The 13095-nt window shown below is 50.9% G+C and overlaps 2 protein-coding genes across 2 annotated transcripts in view; one reads left to right on the top strand and one right to left on the bottom strand.

Moving 5' to 3' along the window:
• The window catches only part of SLA (Src like adaptor), a 65054-nt gene extending 57742 nt beyond the window's left edge, over positions 1–7312 (bottom strand). Inside the window, exon 1 of the mRNA XM_037501592.2 lies at positions 7123–7312. The gene's annotated coding sequence lies outside the window, so the exon portion shown is untranslated. The remainder of the gene's footprint in view (positions 1–7122) is intronic.
• TG (thyroglobulin) overlaps positions 1–13095 on the top strand; it is a 168462-nt gene that overhangs the window by 153773 nt on the left and 1594 nt on the right. The window contains exon 47 of the mRNA XM_037513233.1: positions 11826–11960. Within this exon, the coding sequence (XP_037369130.1) occupies positions 11826–11960 (135 nt within the window). The remainder of the gene's footprint in view (positions 1–11825; positions 11961–13095) is intronic.

The following is a 13095-nucleotide window of genomic DNA, read 5'->3' as shown; positions in this document are numbered from 1 at the left end:
CAATAATAAAAGGTGCAAGTAAAAGAAAACCAACAATAAGGGAAGAAGCACAGACTGTATCTTGAAGTCAAAAGAATGATTTAAAATTGCAAACTTTAGGTCCCCATGCTCCATCAACTAAACTCAGGGAGCAGAGCAGCTGCTGGGGCCTGCCGGCACCCCAGGGAACAGAATGTCAGCACTGACGTCTCCAAAGGACACCAGAGCAGGAAGTTTATTTCATCTAGAGTGGAAGCAAGGCTCGTCATAGGGCGCCCGGGCACCGTCACGCACACCCTGGGATGTTGCACGGGCTGCAGGTGTAAGAGATGGGGTATAAGAATGCCAACTTCCACACTGGCCCAGCCCACGACTTGCCAGTTTAGGGCTGTGCAATCTGCTTTGCACTCTGATCCTCCAGACCCACACTACACAGTAAGGCTAAGAGCCTCCCCTCATAGGGTTGGTATCAATAGTATTTGGGACCTCATCACAGGGCTTTACCCTGGTTACCCTGCACTAAGGGAAGTCTTACAAATATCAGGTGATTTCCCATGGTAGATGGCAATACCCACAGAGCAGGCTGAATAACAGCCACCGGAAGATACCAGGTCCCAACCCCTGGAGCCTGTAAAGCTTGCCTTGGTGTAGCGGTGACATTTCAGATGTGATTTAAATTGTCCTGGCTTACCCCTATTAACCCTAAAATCCAAGCACAAGTGTCACGAGTGGGAGATCTGACATACAGGGATGAGGAGAAGGAATTGAGTGCAGAGACAGAGCCGTACCCACCAGGGAGAAATGCCAGCCTGGAGTCCTGCAGAGCTGAGGGCAAGGAAGGGCTTCTCCCCAACATCTGCATGGGAGCACAGTTCCGTCCCCATCTTCATTTGCAGAATGTAAATTTCAGTTGCTTTGAACCTCCAAGTTTGGGGTAATGTGTTACAGCAGCCACAAGAAATGAATACAACTCCTAAGATGGTCCAGTTTCCCTAGGCACTTGTTATTTACCTGCCCCCCCCATGATTACTCAGTTTATATAGCACTTCATAAAGATGCCCGCAGTCCCTCTGAGGCTGATAAGGTTGGGATGGTCATCTCTATTTACAGGTGAAGCATGCCCTTGACAGATGGGTGTCCACAGGACTCCCCCAAAGACAGGTAGCAGTTAGTTATGAAGCAGGACCAACCCGTCACTTCTCTAAGCCAGAGCTCTCTTTCCACTCAAACAGGTGCCTTTTTTGCTCAGAACTGCTTATAATTTCAGCCTGATCCATGACTTAGATTCAAGCCAGTGCCTCCAGGTCGTGGGAAGGAGAGTAAATGTCAGGCTGAGGTTTCGGTGAGGACATTCAGGTGAGAAGGAGCGATGAAAACTCCATGGTTTGGGCAGAGTTGAAAGAAGCTCTGGTGACCCAGTGTTCACCCTCCACCAGACTGAGTGGCCAAGTGTGGGCAGGTGTTGGCAGAATAACCCTTGCCAGCCTCTCCCAAGTCCCTGGGCTTGGGGAATTCACACCCAAAATGTGAATTCCTGCATTTCCTTCTCTGCCTGCCTCCCTCTTAGGGCAGCGATTGTAGCATAGATTATGGCATTCCTGAAGTAAGTTCATCAAAAGCCTAAAAGACTTGCAGATATCTGTGGACCCCAAAGTGCATAGGGACACAAAAAAAATAAGGAATATATCTACTACATGAGAACCAGTCAAGGAAAATGAAAACACAGGGAATCCATGGAATTCCAGGCAGAACCAAGATGCCCCCACCCCACCATGTAGATGTCGTAGGACCATAGTGTGGTACCACAAACTGGTGGTTTACATCAACAGAAATGTTTTTTCTCAGAGTTCTGGAGGCTGGGAGTCCAAAATCAATGTGCTTATGTCAGAGGGTCACTATGAGAATCGAGTTGTGTCCAGAAGGGGGCCTAGCATACAGCAGTGCTCTAGTGTCCTGTTATTCTCGTCCATCTAAACGTGGTCTTGACATCGCCCCGCTCTGAGTCTTCCCGCCCCACCAAGACCAGATGATCCCACTGTCTCTGTAGTAGAGACTCCTATCAATGAATGACTCACAGAAACTAACCCATTTAATTGTTGGCAAGTTTATCTTTTCTGCCTGAAAAGACATCTCTCACTCTGCCCTGGAGCGCTCACACCTCCCATCTATTTCTGGCTCAAATCTGCAGACTTAAAATATATGTGTGCACGTCACATTTTCAGCCATCTGTCTCGTGCCTCCATCTCTAGTGGCATATACTAGCTTTCTTGGCATAGCTAGTAAGCAAAACGGTGCATTATCACTCTTTTAGACTTGCTAATTGTTCACAGTATAGTGTGGTCTACTAATTGCTCACCTGGATTATTTATGAGGTTTTCATCCCTGAAATATGGCCAGTGTCCCTATGAGAAAGGACTAGAGGGAAGTGGTGGGGAGAAGACAGAGAAACTAAAATCTGCATTGTGAGAGGAAGGTTCAATTTTAAGATCTGATTCCAAGAATCAGAACACGGAAGGTGATTTCAGCCAACATTTTCATTTTCAAGATAATGAAACAAAAGCCAGAGAGACGAGAGATTGTATTCCAGCCCCAGAGCCAGTAAGTGGCAATCTGAACCCAAGCCCTGTGTCCTGCTCTCTCCAGTATTCCTCCATTGCATCCTCTTCAAACCAAAGCCTCAAGAGCACATGCCATAGCTCAGGTCATGCACTAGCTGTGTGATCTTAGACATTGCTTAGCCTGTCCTAGTGTCCATGTGCCCTCACCTATACACACAGAGAGTAATGGCACCTGCCCCATAGTGCTGCTGCACGGGTTTAAGGAGACAGTGTCTGTAGCTAGATGTGTGTGTGTGTTCATGTGCTGGTGTGCATGCATGCACACACACACATGTACAATACCTGGTAGCTTGAATTTCCAAGGCTTTTGATATGAGGACAAAACCCCCAGCTTCCTTTGCTGAGATCTGTTCAGGGAAGTTTCGGGCCAGGCTCCTCCCTGCTTCCTGCCCTAGAGACCTGGGATGTCATTCCCACATCTGGAAGGTACAGTAGATGTTTCAGAGAGATATGATTTGACTTATTTTTAAGTGGAGTAACGGGAGGACTCTTGGGATTAAGCAGGCTCCATACAAGATGTTGGATCATTTTTATTTTGGGAAGAATCTCCAAGGAGTGGAAGAAGATGTCCTTTGAGATTGACTTAAAGAGGTTTTACTTTTGTCTCTTCCATTTAACAGCTGTGTGCATTTGAACAAGGTTTTTTTTTGCCTCAACTTCCTCACATGTAAAACAGGTAGCTACATCTTCTTGAAGTGAAGATTCAAGTCTGTGTCCATTGAACAACTGTGCATTGCACATGGTCAATGACGAGATTATTTTTCCCTTTAGAGAAAATATGAATCTAAGGAGAAAAATATTTCAAAATGATTAAAGGGGCAGTAATGTTCCTTCTTTATAAGTTGTCTCCACGTTGGAAAACAAAGCTATAAATTCTAGACTAAGGTATTTTGTGTACCACTGTATTTACATTGTGGACATTTCAAATGTTCCAGGGACCTCTAACAGGCTGTGCTGGAAATATTATTTTTCCTGTTGACTATCTTGTTGAGTTCTGTTGCAATCAGAAAACCAAGGAAAATAGTGAGTGGTCGAATTCTTGAATTGGGTCCATCAGCCTGGCTACATGCTATGTGATGAATAACATTATTGCTAGCAAGGAAGGAAGTAAATCATTTCAGGAACTGACTCTCCAACCAAATGATGTTTGAGGGCTTGTGCCGTGTGTCCCATCCAGCAAGATTCAGCCAATATTCACCTACTCCCTTCTCTGCCCCAGTTACTGTTCTTGACCCTAGAGTGGAACAGCCAGAAAAACAGAGAAGGGCTGCCTTCTGGAACTAACACTCATCAGGGGTGGGGCTGATGAGTGTCTAGAGACAGAGCTCAAGGAACAGATACTGTACACATTGAGCAGGCAGAGTAAGCTCTAGGAAGTGTCCTAGAAAAGAGGAAGGGCCAGGACTTGGCATGTGTGAGGATAAAGAAGGAATCCATAAAAAGGAAAGTGATTGGAGATATGGAGAAAAATGACAGGATTTTGTAGTTCACACAGGAGTTTGTAAGCCACAGGCAAGCAAAGAGATAGTATTTTATCTGAGTATGATGGAAAGTCATTGGAGATTGTTAAAAAGTGCAGAATATACTTTGGTCTTACACACATAAAACACAGGTCATCAAAAATGATCTTTTACAAAATAGCACATAGAGTAGAAAGCCTACTATCTCATGTGATGACCTGTGAGTTAATCAGAAGTCAATGAAAGTGGGAACTGATGAGAAATGAATAAGAGGAGCATATAACTGAAATGTTTTTAGTTTGAGGCTATAGCTTTGCCATTCTTTTAGTGCTTTTCAGAGGCGTGAGTAGGACCATGCTATGTGGAGCTCTTCCTTTGAATATCTTGCAAAACCATAAATAGAATGCATGGTCTGTGATATCAGCTTTTGGGTTCTTGAAAATAGAACCTCCACGTGATGCTTAATGGATTTAATGAAGCTATAGAGTTTCAGTGACAAATACAGCTGGCATCAAGGAGAGGATGATGGTTGGTTCTTGGTAAACATATAACTTCCTGGTGAGAATAGATGTTTTGGGTCAGGAAAGTCCAACCTTTTCTGGGCACCAGTGACTAATGCTTTCCAGAGTGAATAAAATGTTCAAGTTCATCCAGCAGGCCAGTCGAAAGCTTGGCCCATACTGTGAAACCATCTATGACACACTCTCCCGGACATTAGGGAATTATGGAAATATGACAAGGATTTCATGTGGAGTTGGGGGTGAAGTTGCATTATTTCAAGTAAATTGAAGAGCTCGTTTTTAAAGGATGGCATAGCGAATCCTTTTGTAAAACATCAGCCGTTCATAAAGCGTATAATTACTTCTTGATTCATCTGTGGGCAGCATTTGCACTTCAGCATATTCAATTTGTCCAAAGAGAAGCACACTGACAGAGTTCAATTTGTAAGTTATTTAACGATTCCTCAAACCCTCAAAAAAAGATCATATTAAAATAAAGCCTGGGAAGCAAATGGACCTTCATTCCTCCTTGTTCCCTAATTTCCTTTGGAGGAAGTTATCTAGAGATGCTTACTGGAGATACGAAAGGGAGTATATTTTATGGGGATGAGGTCAACCAACTTCCTCCTGCAGACAGAACAGGGGTAGAAGTCTCTGGAACAACAGGCTCTCAAATCATTCCATCAGAGGGGCTGCAGCAGTGGGCCTGTGGCCAGCGCAAGCCTCCTCCACTACCATCAGTGGAAGAACAGCCTCCACCAGGCACAAATGTGACTTGTTTATCTCTGGAAAAATAATAGCCACACTCTCTCCTCTTGCCCCCACCAAGGGGCCCAGCTCAGCCCCGCTTCTCAACTCAGGTCATGTCAGCAGGACCCAGAATCAATGCATTCCACCCATCATGGTGTGCCTCAGTTTCCCCAGACGTCCAGGGACGAGGCTCCCTCCTCTTGGGGGAGAGCTCAGCTCAATTTTGTGCAGTGAATAATCTCTGAAATATGGCTTTTGGCTTATGACGTACTGGAACACAGGCTTAGCCTTCCTGCAAACCCACCCAGCAGGATGGAAAATGAGGAGGGCTGGAAGGCAAGGTTGAGGCACAACATGTTAAAAAGAGCCAGTCTCTGCCCTTCCTGGACGATGGCCGTGACCTGGTGATTTCTCTACTTGGCTTTTGCCCACAGCAGCCCAGTAACACAACCTGCGATGACGTGTTCACTCAGAAACCACCAGCACCCCTTTAAGATGTGACCTTCCTTCGCTCTGGCCTCAGGTCTCGCCCCTCCCATAGACCCAGGGCCTACAGGCCTTAGCCAGCCTGTCATCCAGTGGCCCCCAGGTTCAGTTTTCCTGCACCACGAACAACTCCAACCTCACTTTTCTGCACAAGACACTTCTCAGTATAAGGGGCATGGCCCAGCGCCTTGGGGACTCAGCTGCCCCTCCAACTCCCCATCCTGTCCCTCCCTATGCCCGGCCACACCTCCCGGTCCTGTTGTGTAGACCCAGCCCAGAATCCCCAGCTGGACTCACAACAGTGGAGTGTCTTCCTCACCCCTCTTCCTGCCGCACCTGCTTATTCACCCTCCTCACCTTTCAAGGCACCTGTCAGCCTTATTTCCTGTCTCTGTCTCCCTACAAACTCCTCTCTGTCTGCTTGCCTGAAACAAGCGGCATTTCTTTTTCCTCTCTTCTTGTGAGGCTTGGTAAATAACTGTCATTTTATATGTATTTTTCTTTCTGGTATCCATCCACCCATCCATCAGTCCATCTGTCCATCTGCCCATCCATCATCACCTGTCTGTCCATACATCATCCATTATCTAACAACTCACAGCACTTTATTTTTCAAATCCATTGACTTATCTGTGTTTTCTTTCAATCTGTGAGCTCCATGTCAGAATAGCTGACTTTGTCCTCCTTTATCCCCAGCACCTAGTCAGCACACAGCGCACAGTAGGTGCTCAGCAAATGCGGCCTGAGGACGTTCTTGTACTGACAGGCGGTTTTGCACCCATTCTCACTGAGCTACATTCACATCCTGAAACTGAAACTCAGACAGTCCCCCTGGGCCGAGCAGTCTCCGCTCAGCTGTCCCACACTCTGGGGAAGTGTGACACGCCTCAGCAGGCCCAGCAGCCACCCCTTCGGCAGCGTGTGATTGTTAGAGGAACTTCCAGCCACCATTAACCTGGGAGCAGCCAGTGATCCCACGGGGGAGAGCAAAAGGGTGATGAGACCCATTTACAGAGAGAAAAGTAAGGCTCAGAGTCGGCGGTGGAAGTGGGCTTGAGGGGGGCTCAGCCAGCTGGGAGCACTTCCACACAGGACACGAGGGCTCCAGACCTGATCTGGGCTCAGGATGAGCACACAGGAGAAGGTGCAACTGACTGTTGTTACTAAAGACGGCAAATGGCCACTGAGAGTTAACAAAACCAGCACGAGCGGCCTGTACAACTTGGACAGATGATCCCTCCGTGATCAAACCTGACACAGAGCAGGGAAGCCGGCCCGGCCCGCCCCCAGCCCTCAAACACCTGGCCCTTGGCTAGTGGGTTCTGTTACCTCTCAGGCGCTGGTGTGTCCTTCCATCTCCCTCTTTTGAGGCTGAATCCAAATCCCCTCTTCTTCCTCCAGAGGGTCCTGGGGAGCTCAGCCAGGGCCCAGACTTGCTGAGGGTTTGAGCTTCTAATCCCAAATGCCCTCTCCCAATGCTCCCACTGTCTGCCCCTCCTCCCGATGTCTGCCTCCGACTGCTGGAAATAACTCCAGCATCCTGATAACCATCAGCCCTGCAAAGGAAAAAACAAAGCAGACGTCCATATACACAACAGGCTCTCAACTTAAACAAATTGGATGGGCTGGATTCCAGGCCTTTCCCCCAAAGCAGTGCTCCCCTAACCTTCTGGGGGCACAGGCTGTGGGGGATTGAAGCCAGCTGACATCAGTGCATAAGAGCTGATGATGCGCATTTTTCCCAACTCTGCATTTCGTGAGTTGTTTGAAAGGTCTGCAGCGGGGGCATTTACACCAAGGAAATTGGCAAAAGCCAGTTGTTACATACTTAGCAGACAAACCACTACACAGGTCTGATTGAGAAATTGCTGGAAGCCAGAAGCCTCTCCCAGGAAAGATTCATGTGCACAGCCCCACACGAGCTTACATAAAATTTCAGGGAGCGCAGTCCTCTGAAATCCTGTGGGGGGCCCTTGGGTTAAGGTTTGTTTAAGCTTTAGGTGTTACCCACACACAGGGGAAGATGGGGAAAAAATTGATACATGAGTCAAAAACTGGGTCGAAGATTCACAATATGTTATTGTTAAACCTCCCTCAACATTTCTAAGTATGACTGTGTCGCCGTTATACAGGAGAAGACACGGAGGCCTGAGGGCTTTTGTATGTTGTCCAAGATTTCTCAAAAAGGAAGTGATCGAGCTGCAGTTGGCTCTGAGGACACTGGTCTCTGTTCACTACCCCACTGGGAAACAGCCTTCTGGAAGCAACGGTAGATGAGGCCACAGAATAATGGGTCCCTCAAAACTCCATGTCCTAATCCCCCAGACCGTGAACCTGTCCCCTTACATGTAAAGGGACTTGGGGGTCGGGAGGGAGGATATGGAGGTGGGATGTGGAGCAGGAGGCAGGTGGGAGAGACAGGAGGGGAGCACTTGACAGATCCACGTTGCCGGCTCAGGGTAGGCTGCGTGGGCAGGGCCTCGAGGAGCTGGGAGGGCCCTTGGTTTCCAGTCAGTGAGAAAATGGGAACCTGGACCCCAACTCAGGGAACTGAATTCTGTCACAACCTTCTGTTGAGCAGGAAACAGATTTGCTTGGGCCAGGTCTGCTGACATTGCAGTTTTGGTCCCGGTCTAAACCGTGCGGACTTCTGCACCCCAGAGGCGGAGAGAGCGTCCGCATCTTGCTCAAGGCCACAGTTCGTAGTGATTTCTCAGGCAGCAGTGACAGCCAACAAGCCCCTTTTCTGAAAGGCCTCCTGAGAAGCAGGCTGCTTCCCTCTCCACCCACTGCAGGGAGGAGCAGCACTAGGGTCCCCAAGGGGGAGATGCACCCCTTCTGGGCTCCAGGCAGCCGGCACAGAAGGGGTGCGCTTCTGAGGAAGCCCAGACACAACACAAGACCAGTGAGGATGTGGGAGGAGGAACCGCAGCTGGGAGACGAGGGGCAGAACCCGGCCTCGGAATCCCAGACCGGGCTGGAGCCCTGGCATCACACTTGAAGGTTATGGGGTCTTGGCAAGAAAAGGGCCTCCATGAGCCTTGGCGCTGTCACGCAGAGAACGCCCGTGAGTTGCTGCAGGAAGATCTCGTCCCAGGGTCCCCGAGATGGTGAGGATGATATGACCTCTGACTAACCACGTGTGAGGAGATGTGCGCAATGACTTCTGCTGCCTTCGTCACACTTTCTCTCTCCCTGGTGACTTTTGCTTTGGCTTCCTTTTTCCTTTGCGCATCTGAAAATGTCACTAGGAAGCTGGGTTCTTGGTGGGGCTGGCGAGCCCCCGCCCCTGCCTGCAGGCAGAGTCAGCAGAGCAGGGAGCCTGTGGGGGGCGCAGCCTTGAATCCTGGCTCTCCTGGGTCTCAGGGAGGGCAGCTGCTTCCCCGGAAAGTAAGACGGTGGTAATGTGGCTTTTGCCCTGTGTGGGGCTGTCAAGGTCGCCCAGGGGGGCGTGTCCTGGGTGCTCAGGACACGGTCCATGTACGTGTCCCTGGCGAGCTGCTGCTAAACAGCCAGTCAAGCTCCCGCGCTGACCCGGGCTTGACCACAGCTCCTTCTGGTCCCAGCATCCTACACACTGAGGAACTGCCCCTCCTGCTCCCTGGCAGAAGTCAAGCAAAGCTGAACTCACCCTCAGAGGCTCCAGAACAGGAGAGCAAAGACACACCGCGCTTTGTGACTGTTACGCCCCAGCCCCTGCCGGTCAGACACCGTCCGTCCCGCCTGCCCCGCGCCCCCGCCCGATGCCATCCTCGTCGGGGTCAGCCAGACACACGATGACGTGGTCGTAATAAGCCGGGTCCCCGTGAATGGTTTTAAGTAGCTCCCACACGCGGCGGCGGTTTGGTCTGGAATTTCATGATGAGGAAACTAAGACAGACTCAGTGATTCACCCGGAGTCGTGCAGCCTTGAGGGGACAGTGAGTGTCGCTGAGTGACTCAGAGACTTTCTCCTTCTTGGACCCGATGCCACGTGTTATCTGGTGGTGATTCTTCTGTTAGAGTAGGAATTCCAGCTCTTGGGGCCCCCAGAAGCCCCGTAGCTAAGATTGGCACCTGGGCATCAGGCCCAGCTCCATCCTGAGGGGTCACCACAGTTCCCAGCCCAAGCAGGGTCGGGACAGCAGGGACAGTGCCTTCTTGGTTTGATCTGCTCCTCAGTTGGGGGCCCCCTTCCCAGTCTTGGGGTCACCCCAGCAAAGTGCTCTGAGTTGTAGCCAGAGTCACAGCCTGTTCACAGAGCTCAGCACCTTAGTCATAGTGCTAGACCCTCCAAATAAGTTATCCGGGAGCCTCCCGACCCCTAGGCCTCTCCTGGGGCATCTGGCCGCTGGGTGCAAGTGTCCATCCTCCTGGCATGGTGAGAACTGGAGGTGTGGTTAGACCGGAGATGAGCAGGTGATTAGACCAGGAGGCAGAATGACAGACGAGAAGGAGCGACGCCACCCACGCCACGGAGCCCTACAGCACCTGCTCCATGCCCCATCTTACCTGAATCTTTACAACGACCCTGTGAATTGAATATTCATACACCCAGGCCCAGGATGATGGAGTAGGGGATCAGGGTGGTCAAGGAACTTGCCAGAGGCCACCTGGCTTGCAAATGGAGGAGCCGGGACCCAGGTGTGGTGCCCTGGGGCCTCAGGGCCTGCTCTTAGCCTCAGGCTCCTGGGGACGCGCTCTGCTGTTGAGCCCACTGCGTGTTGGCGAGTGAGTTGGCCCTGCTGGGCTCCGTTTTCCTGTGAACTTAGAGGTTGGCCCTGATGATTAGTTGAGACCAGCTTCTAGGTCAGGGAGCACCGTCACCCCCAAGACCACCCTCGCTTCTGACTACGTGCCAATTCAGGGGGCCCCAACCCACCCTCAGTTTGCAAATTCTCTAGAAAGACTCGCAGACCTCATGACAGCCGCTAGACCCGTGGCCGTGGCTGTTACGGGGAAAGGAGACAGGCCAGCTCAGAGCACAGAGACCAGGACCCCACCCCAAAGTGCCATTTTCCTCCCCCAGGAATCAGGAGGGGCTGAGCTCTTGGTGTTGACGTGACAGTGCTCACAGAGAGCCACCTGGGAGGGCTAGGGGTTCGGAGACCTCATTAGGGCTTTGTTATGCAGCGTAACTGAATAATTGATCGATTGCCCACATGTTTATTCTCAGTCTTAAGCCTGACTGATGACCAAGACCCCACCCTGAAGTGAGGAGAGTGGTCTTTCTGGCATGGCCAACCCCCTCCCCCTAGAACTTTGGGGATGACTAAATCTGCTAGAATATGCAGTGTGGCCAGCCCCTCACCTAAACAGAGACACCGCTGTCAGGTATGACAGATACGACCTCCCAGACACCAAGACAGGCCAGAGCTCTCTTTGGGGAAGCCAAGTGCTTGCACAGCTGTGAAGTCCCTTCCCGCTCTCCCACAGTCTCCCTCCCTGGGGCTCGCCCCCACTGCCCTGTGTACCCCTGGCTGCTCTCCCAGGGCCAGTTCCAGCCCAGCCCATTTAAACCACTTACCTGCCTTCCAGGTCTTTATCCCCTCTGTCTCCTGCTTCTTAGATGTTCAGTTCAGCCATAGCACGTACTAATTCACAGCAGTTACGTGCCTGGCGCTGTCCTGGGGCTGGCTAAATGGGTAAATGTCGCCCTTGAAGATTTGCAGTACCACTACACATGCACAGGCTTGCACAGAGCAGAGGCTCAAAACACAGGCCCTTTTGAACAAGTGGTTGATATGGTAAGTGATGTGGTCAGTATATGATCAAAAGAACATTCTCTCTGGAAACTGCTCACAGGTTTTGCGAGAGGTAAGTGTCCAGCCTCAGGTGTGTTGCTCCCTATGCATATGCTGTGGATCTGCCCAAGGGCCACTGGATAAAAAGCCCCGCCAGAGCGCACCTACGCTGAGCCGTCACCAGGACCCTCAGCAGAAGCAGAGAAAAGCCCCGGTTGAGGACCTGTGCTGGCTGGGGTTTGGCTGGTGTTTCCAGCAGTTTCTCATCCTCTGACATTTGCTGCTGCTTCTCCACATGTGTTTGCTCAGCCTGGACTTGCCGGCGGATGTTCAGTTTGCCTTTGGGCTCCCCTTGCACCCCGCCTACGAGGGCCGGTTCACTCCAGAGGAGAAGACCTTGTCCCTCCAAGTCATGCAGTTCTTCTCCAACTTCATCCGGTCTGGGTGAGTGGACGGTCTGAAGCTGGCACTGCGCTTCCCCTGCCCTCATTCTGAACGGGAAGACTCACCCTGCCCACCCTGGAGATGGGGTCGCCTGCCACCTGTTTCCCTGCCTCAGTTTCCCCCTTCCAGCCCAAACCATCTTTGGTGTCGGAAGTTTCCAACTACTCCACTGCCTTGTTCAGCCACAGTTGGTGGCTCTGGGTCAGGGTTTCTCAGCCTGATGGATGCTGGGGCTGGATAAGTCTTTGGGTGGGGGGGCCGGTCCTGTGCATTGAAGGCTGTTAGACAGCCTCTGCCTGCTAGACGCAAATGGCACCCCAACTGTATCCCAGTTGTGAGACCAGAAATATCTCAGACATTGGCTGTTGTCCCTGGAAGGCCAAACCACCCATCCTGCTTTGAGAACCACTGTCCAGATGGCCAGATTAAGTGCAGTTGCTCTGGACCCTTCGTTATCTGCCTCCCCATGTAGGATTGTCTAGTCGAGTTAGCAGACTCACTGTTCTCTCTTCCCAAATCGGTTCTTGCTGCCCCTTTCACCTACAATTTACCCACCTCCCTGTAGCTCGGTGCCAGACAGGTACTGGCCTCCTGGCACTGCACTAGGTCCCCTGGAAAGTGAAAGGCACAAATATCACAGCTCACCTGTAACCTCCCAAATGGGCTGAAACGCAGCATAATTAAAGGCAGGACAAAATCAAACAGTTGTGGGAGTGGAACACAAAGACTTTTCTTTTAATTCCAGACTTAGAGAATGTTTTGCTGGGGAAATGACATTGAAGTTGACCTTGAAGGATGAGTAGGGTATTCAGGCCATGCAGGACAGGGCAGGCACCCGGGGTGGGGGTGGTGGGGAGTTAACGTGAGCCAAGACTCCCCAGGGAAAGGATGAAAAACACACGTTGTTTGGCCGGGAGGGTCTGCTGTGTGGGCTACAGCCTGGAAGGACACGCTGGGATGGGCCTGGGGTGAAAGTCAGAGAAGGAGTCTGGTCTGAGGGGTGTCAAGATCGCCTTCACAGGCAGTTTGCCACCTCTAGACCGTCCCCTGCCCAGGCCTTGGACAAAGTCCTCCGGAGATGGGCCAGCAGGGTAGAAAGGGCCAAAATAATGCCACAGTGTCGTGCCTGCCCAGA

This window comes from Talpa occidentalis, unplaced genomic scaffold (assembly GCF_014898055.3).
Source record: "Talpa occidentalis isolate TD23 unplaced genomic scaffold, MPIMG_talOcc4v2.1, whole genome shotgun sequence".
In the NCBI taxonomy this organism is placed as follows: domain Eukaryota; kingdom Metazoa; phylum Chordata; class Mammalia; order Eulipotyphla; family Talpidae; genus Talpa; species Talpa occidentalis.
This window is presented reverse-complemented; position numbering and strand designations above follow the sequence as displayed.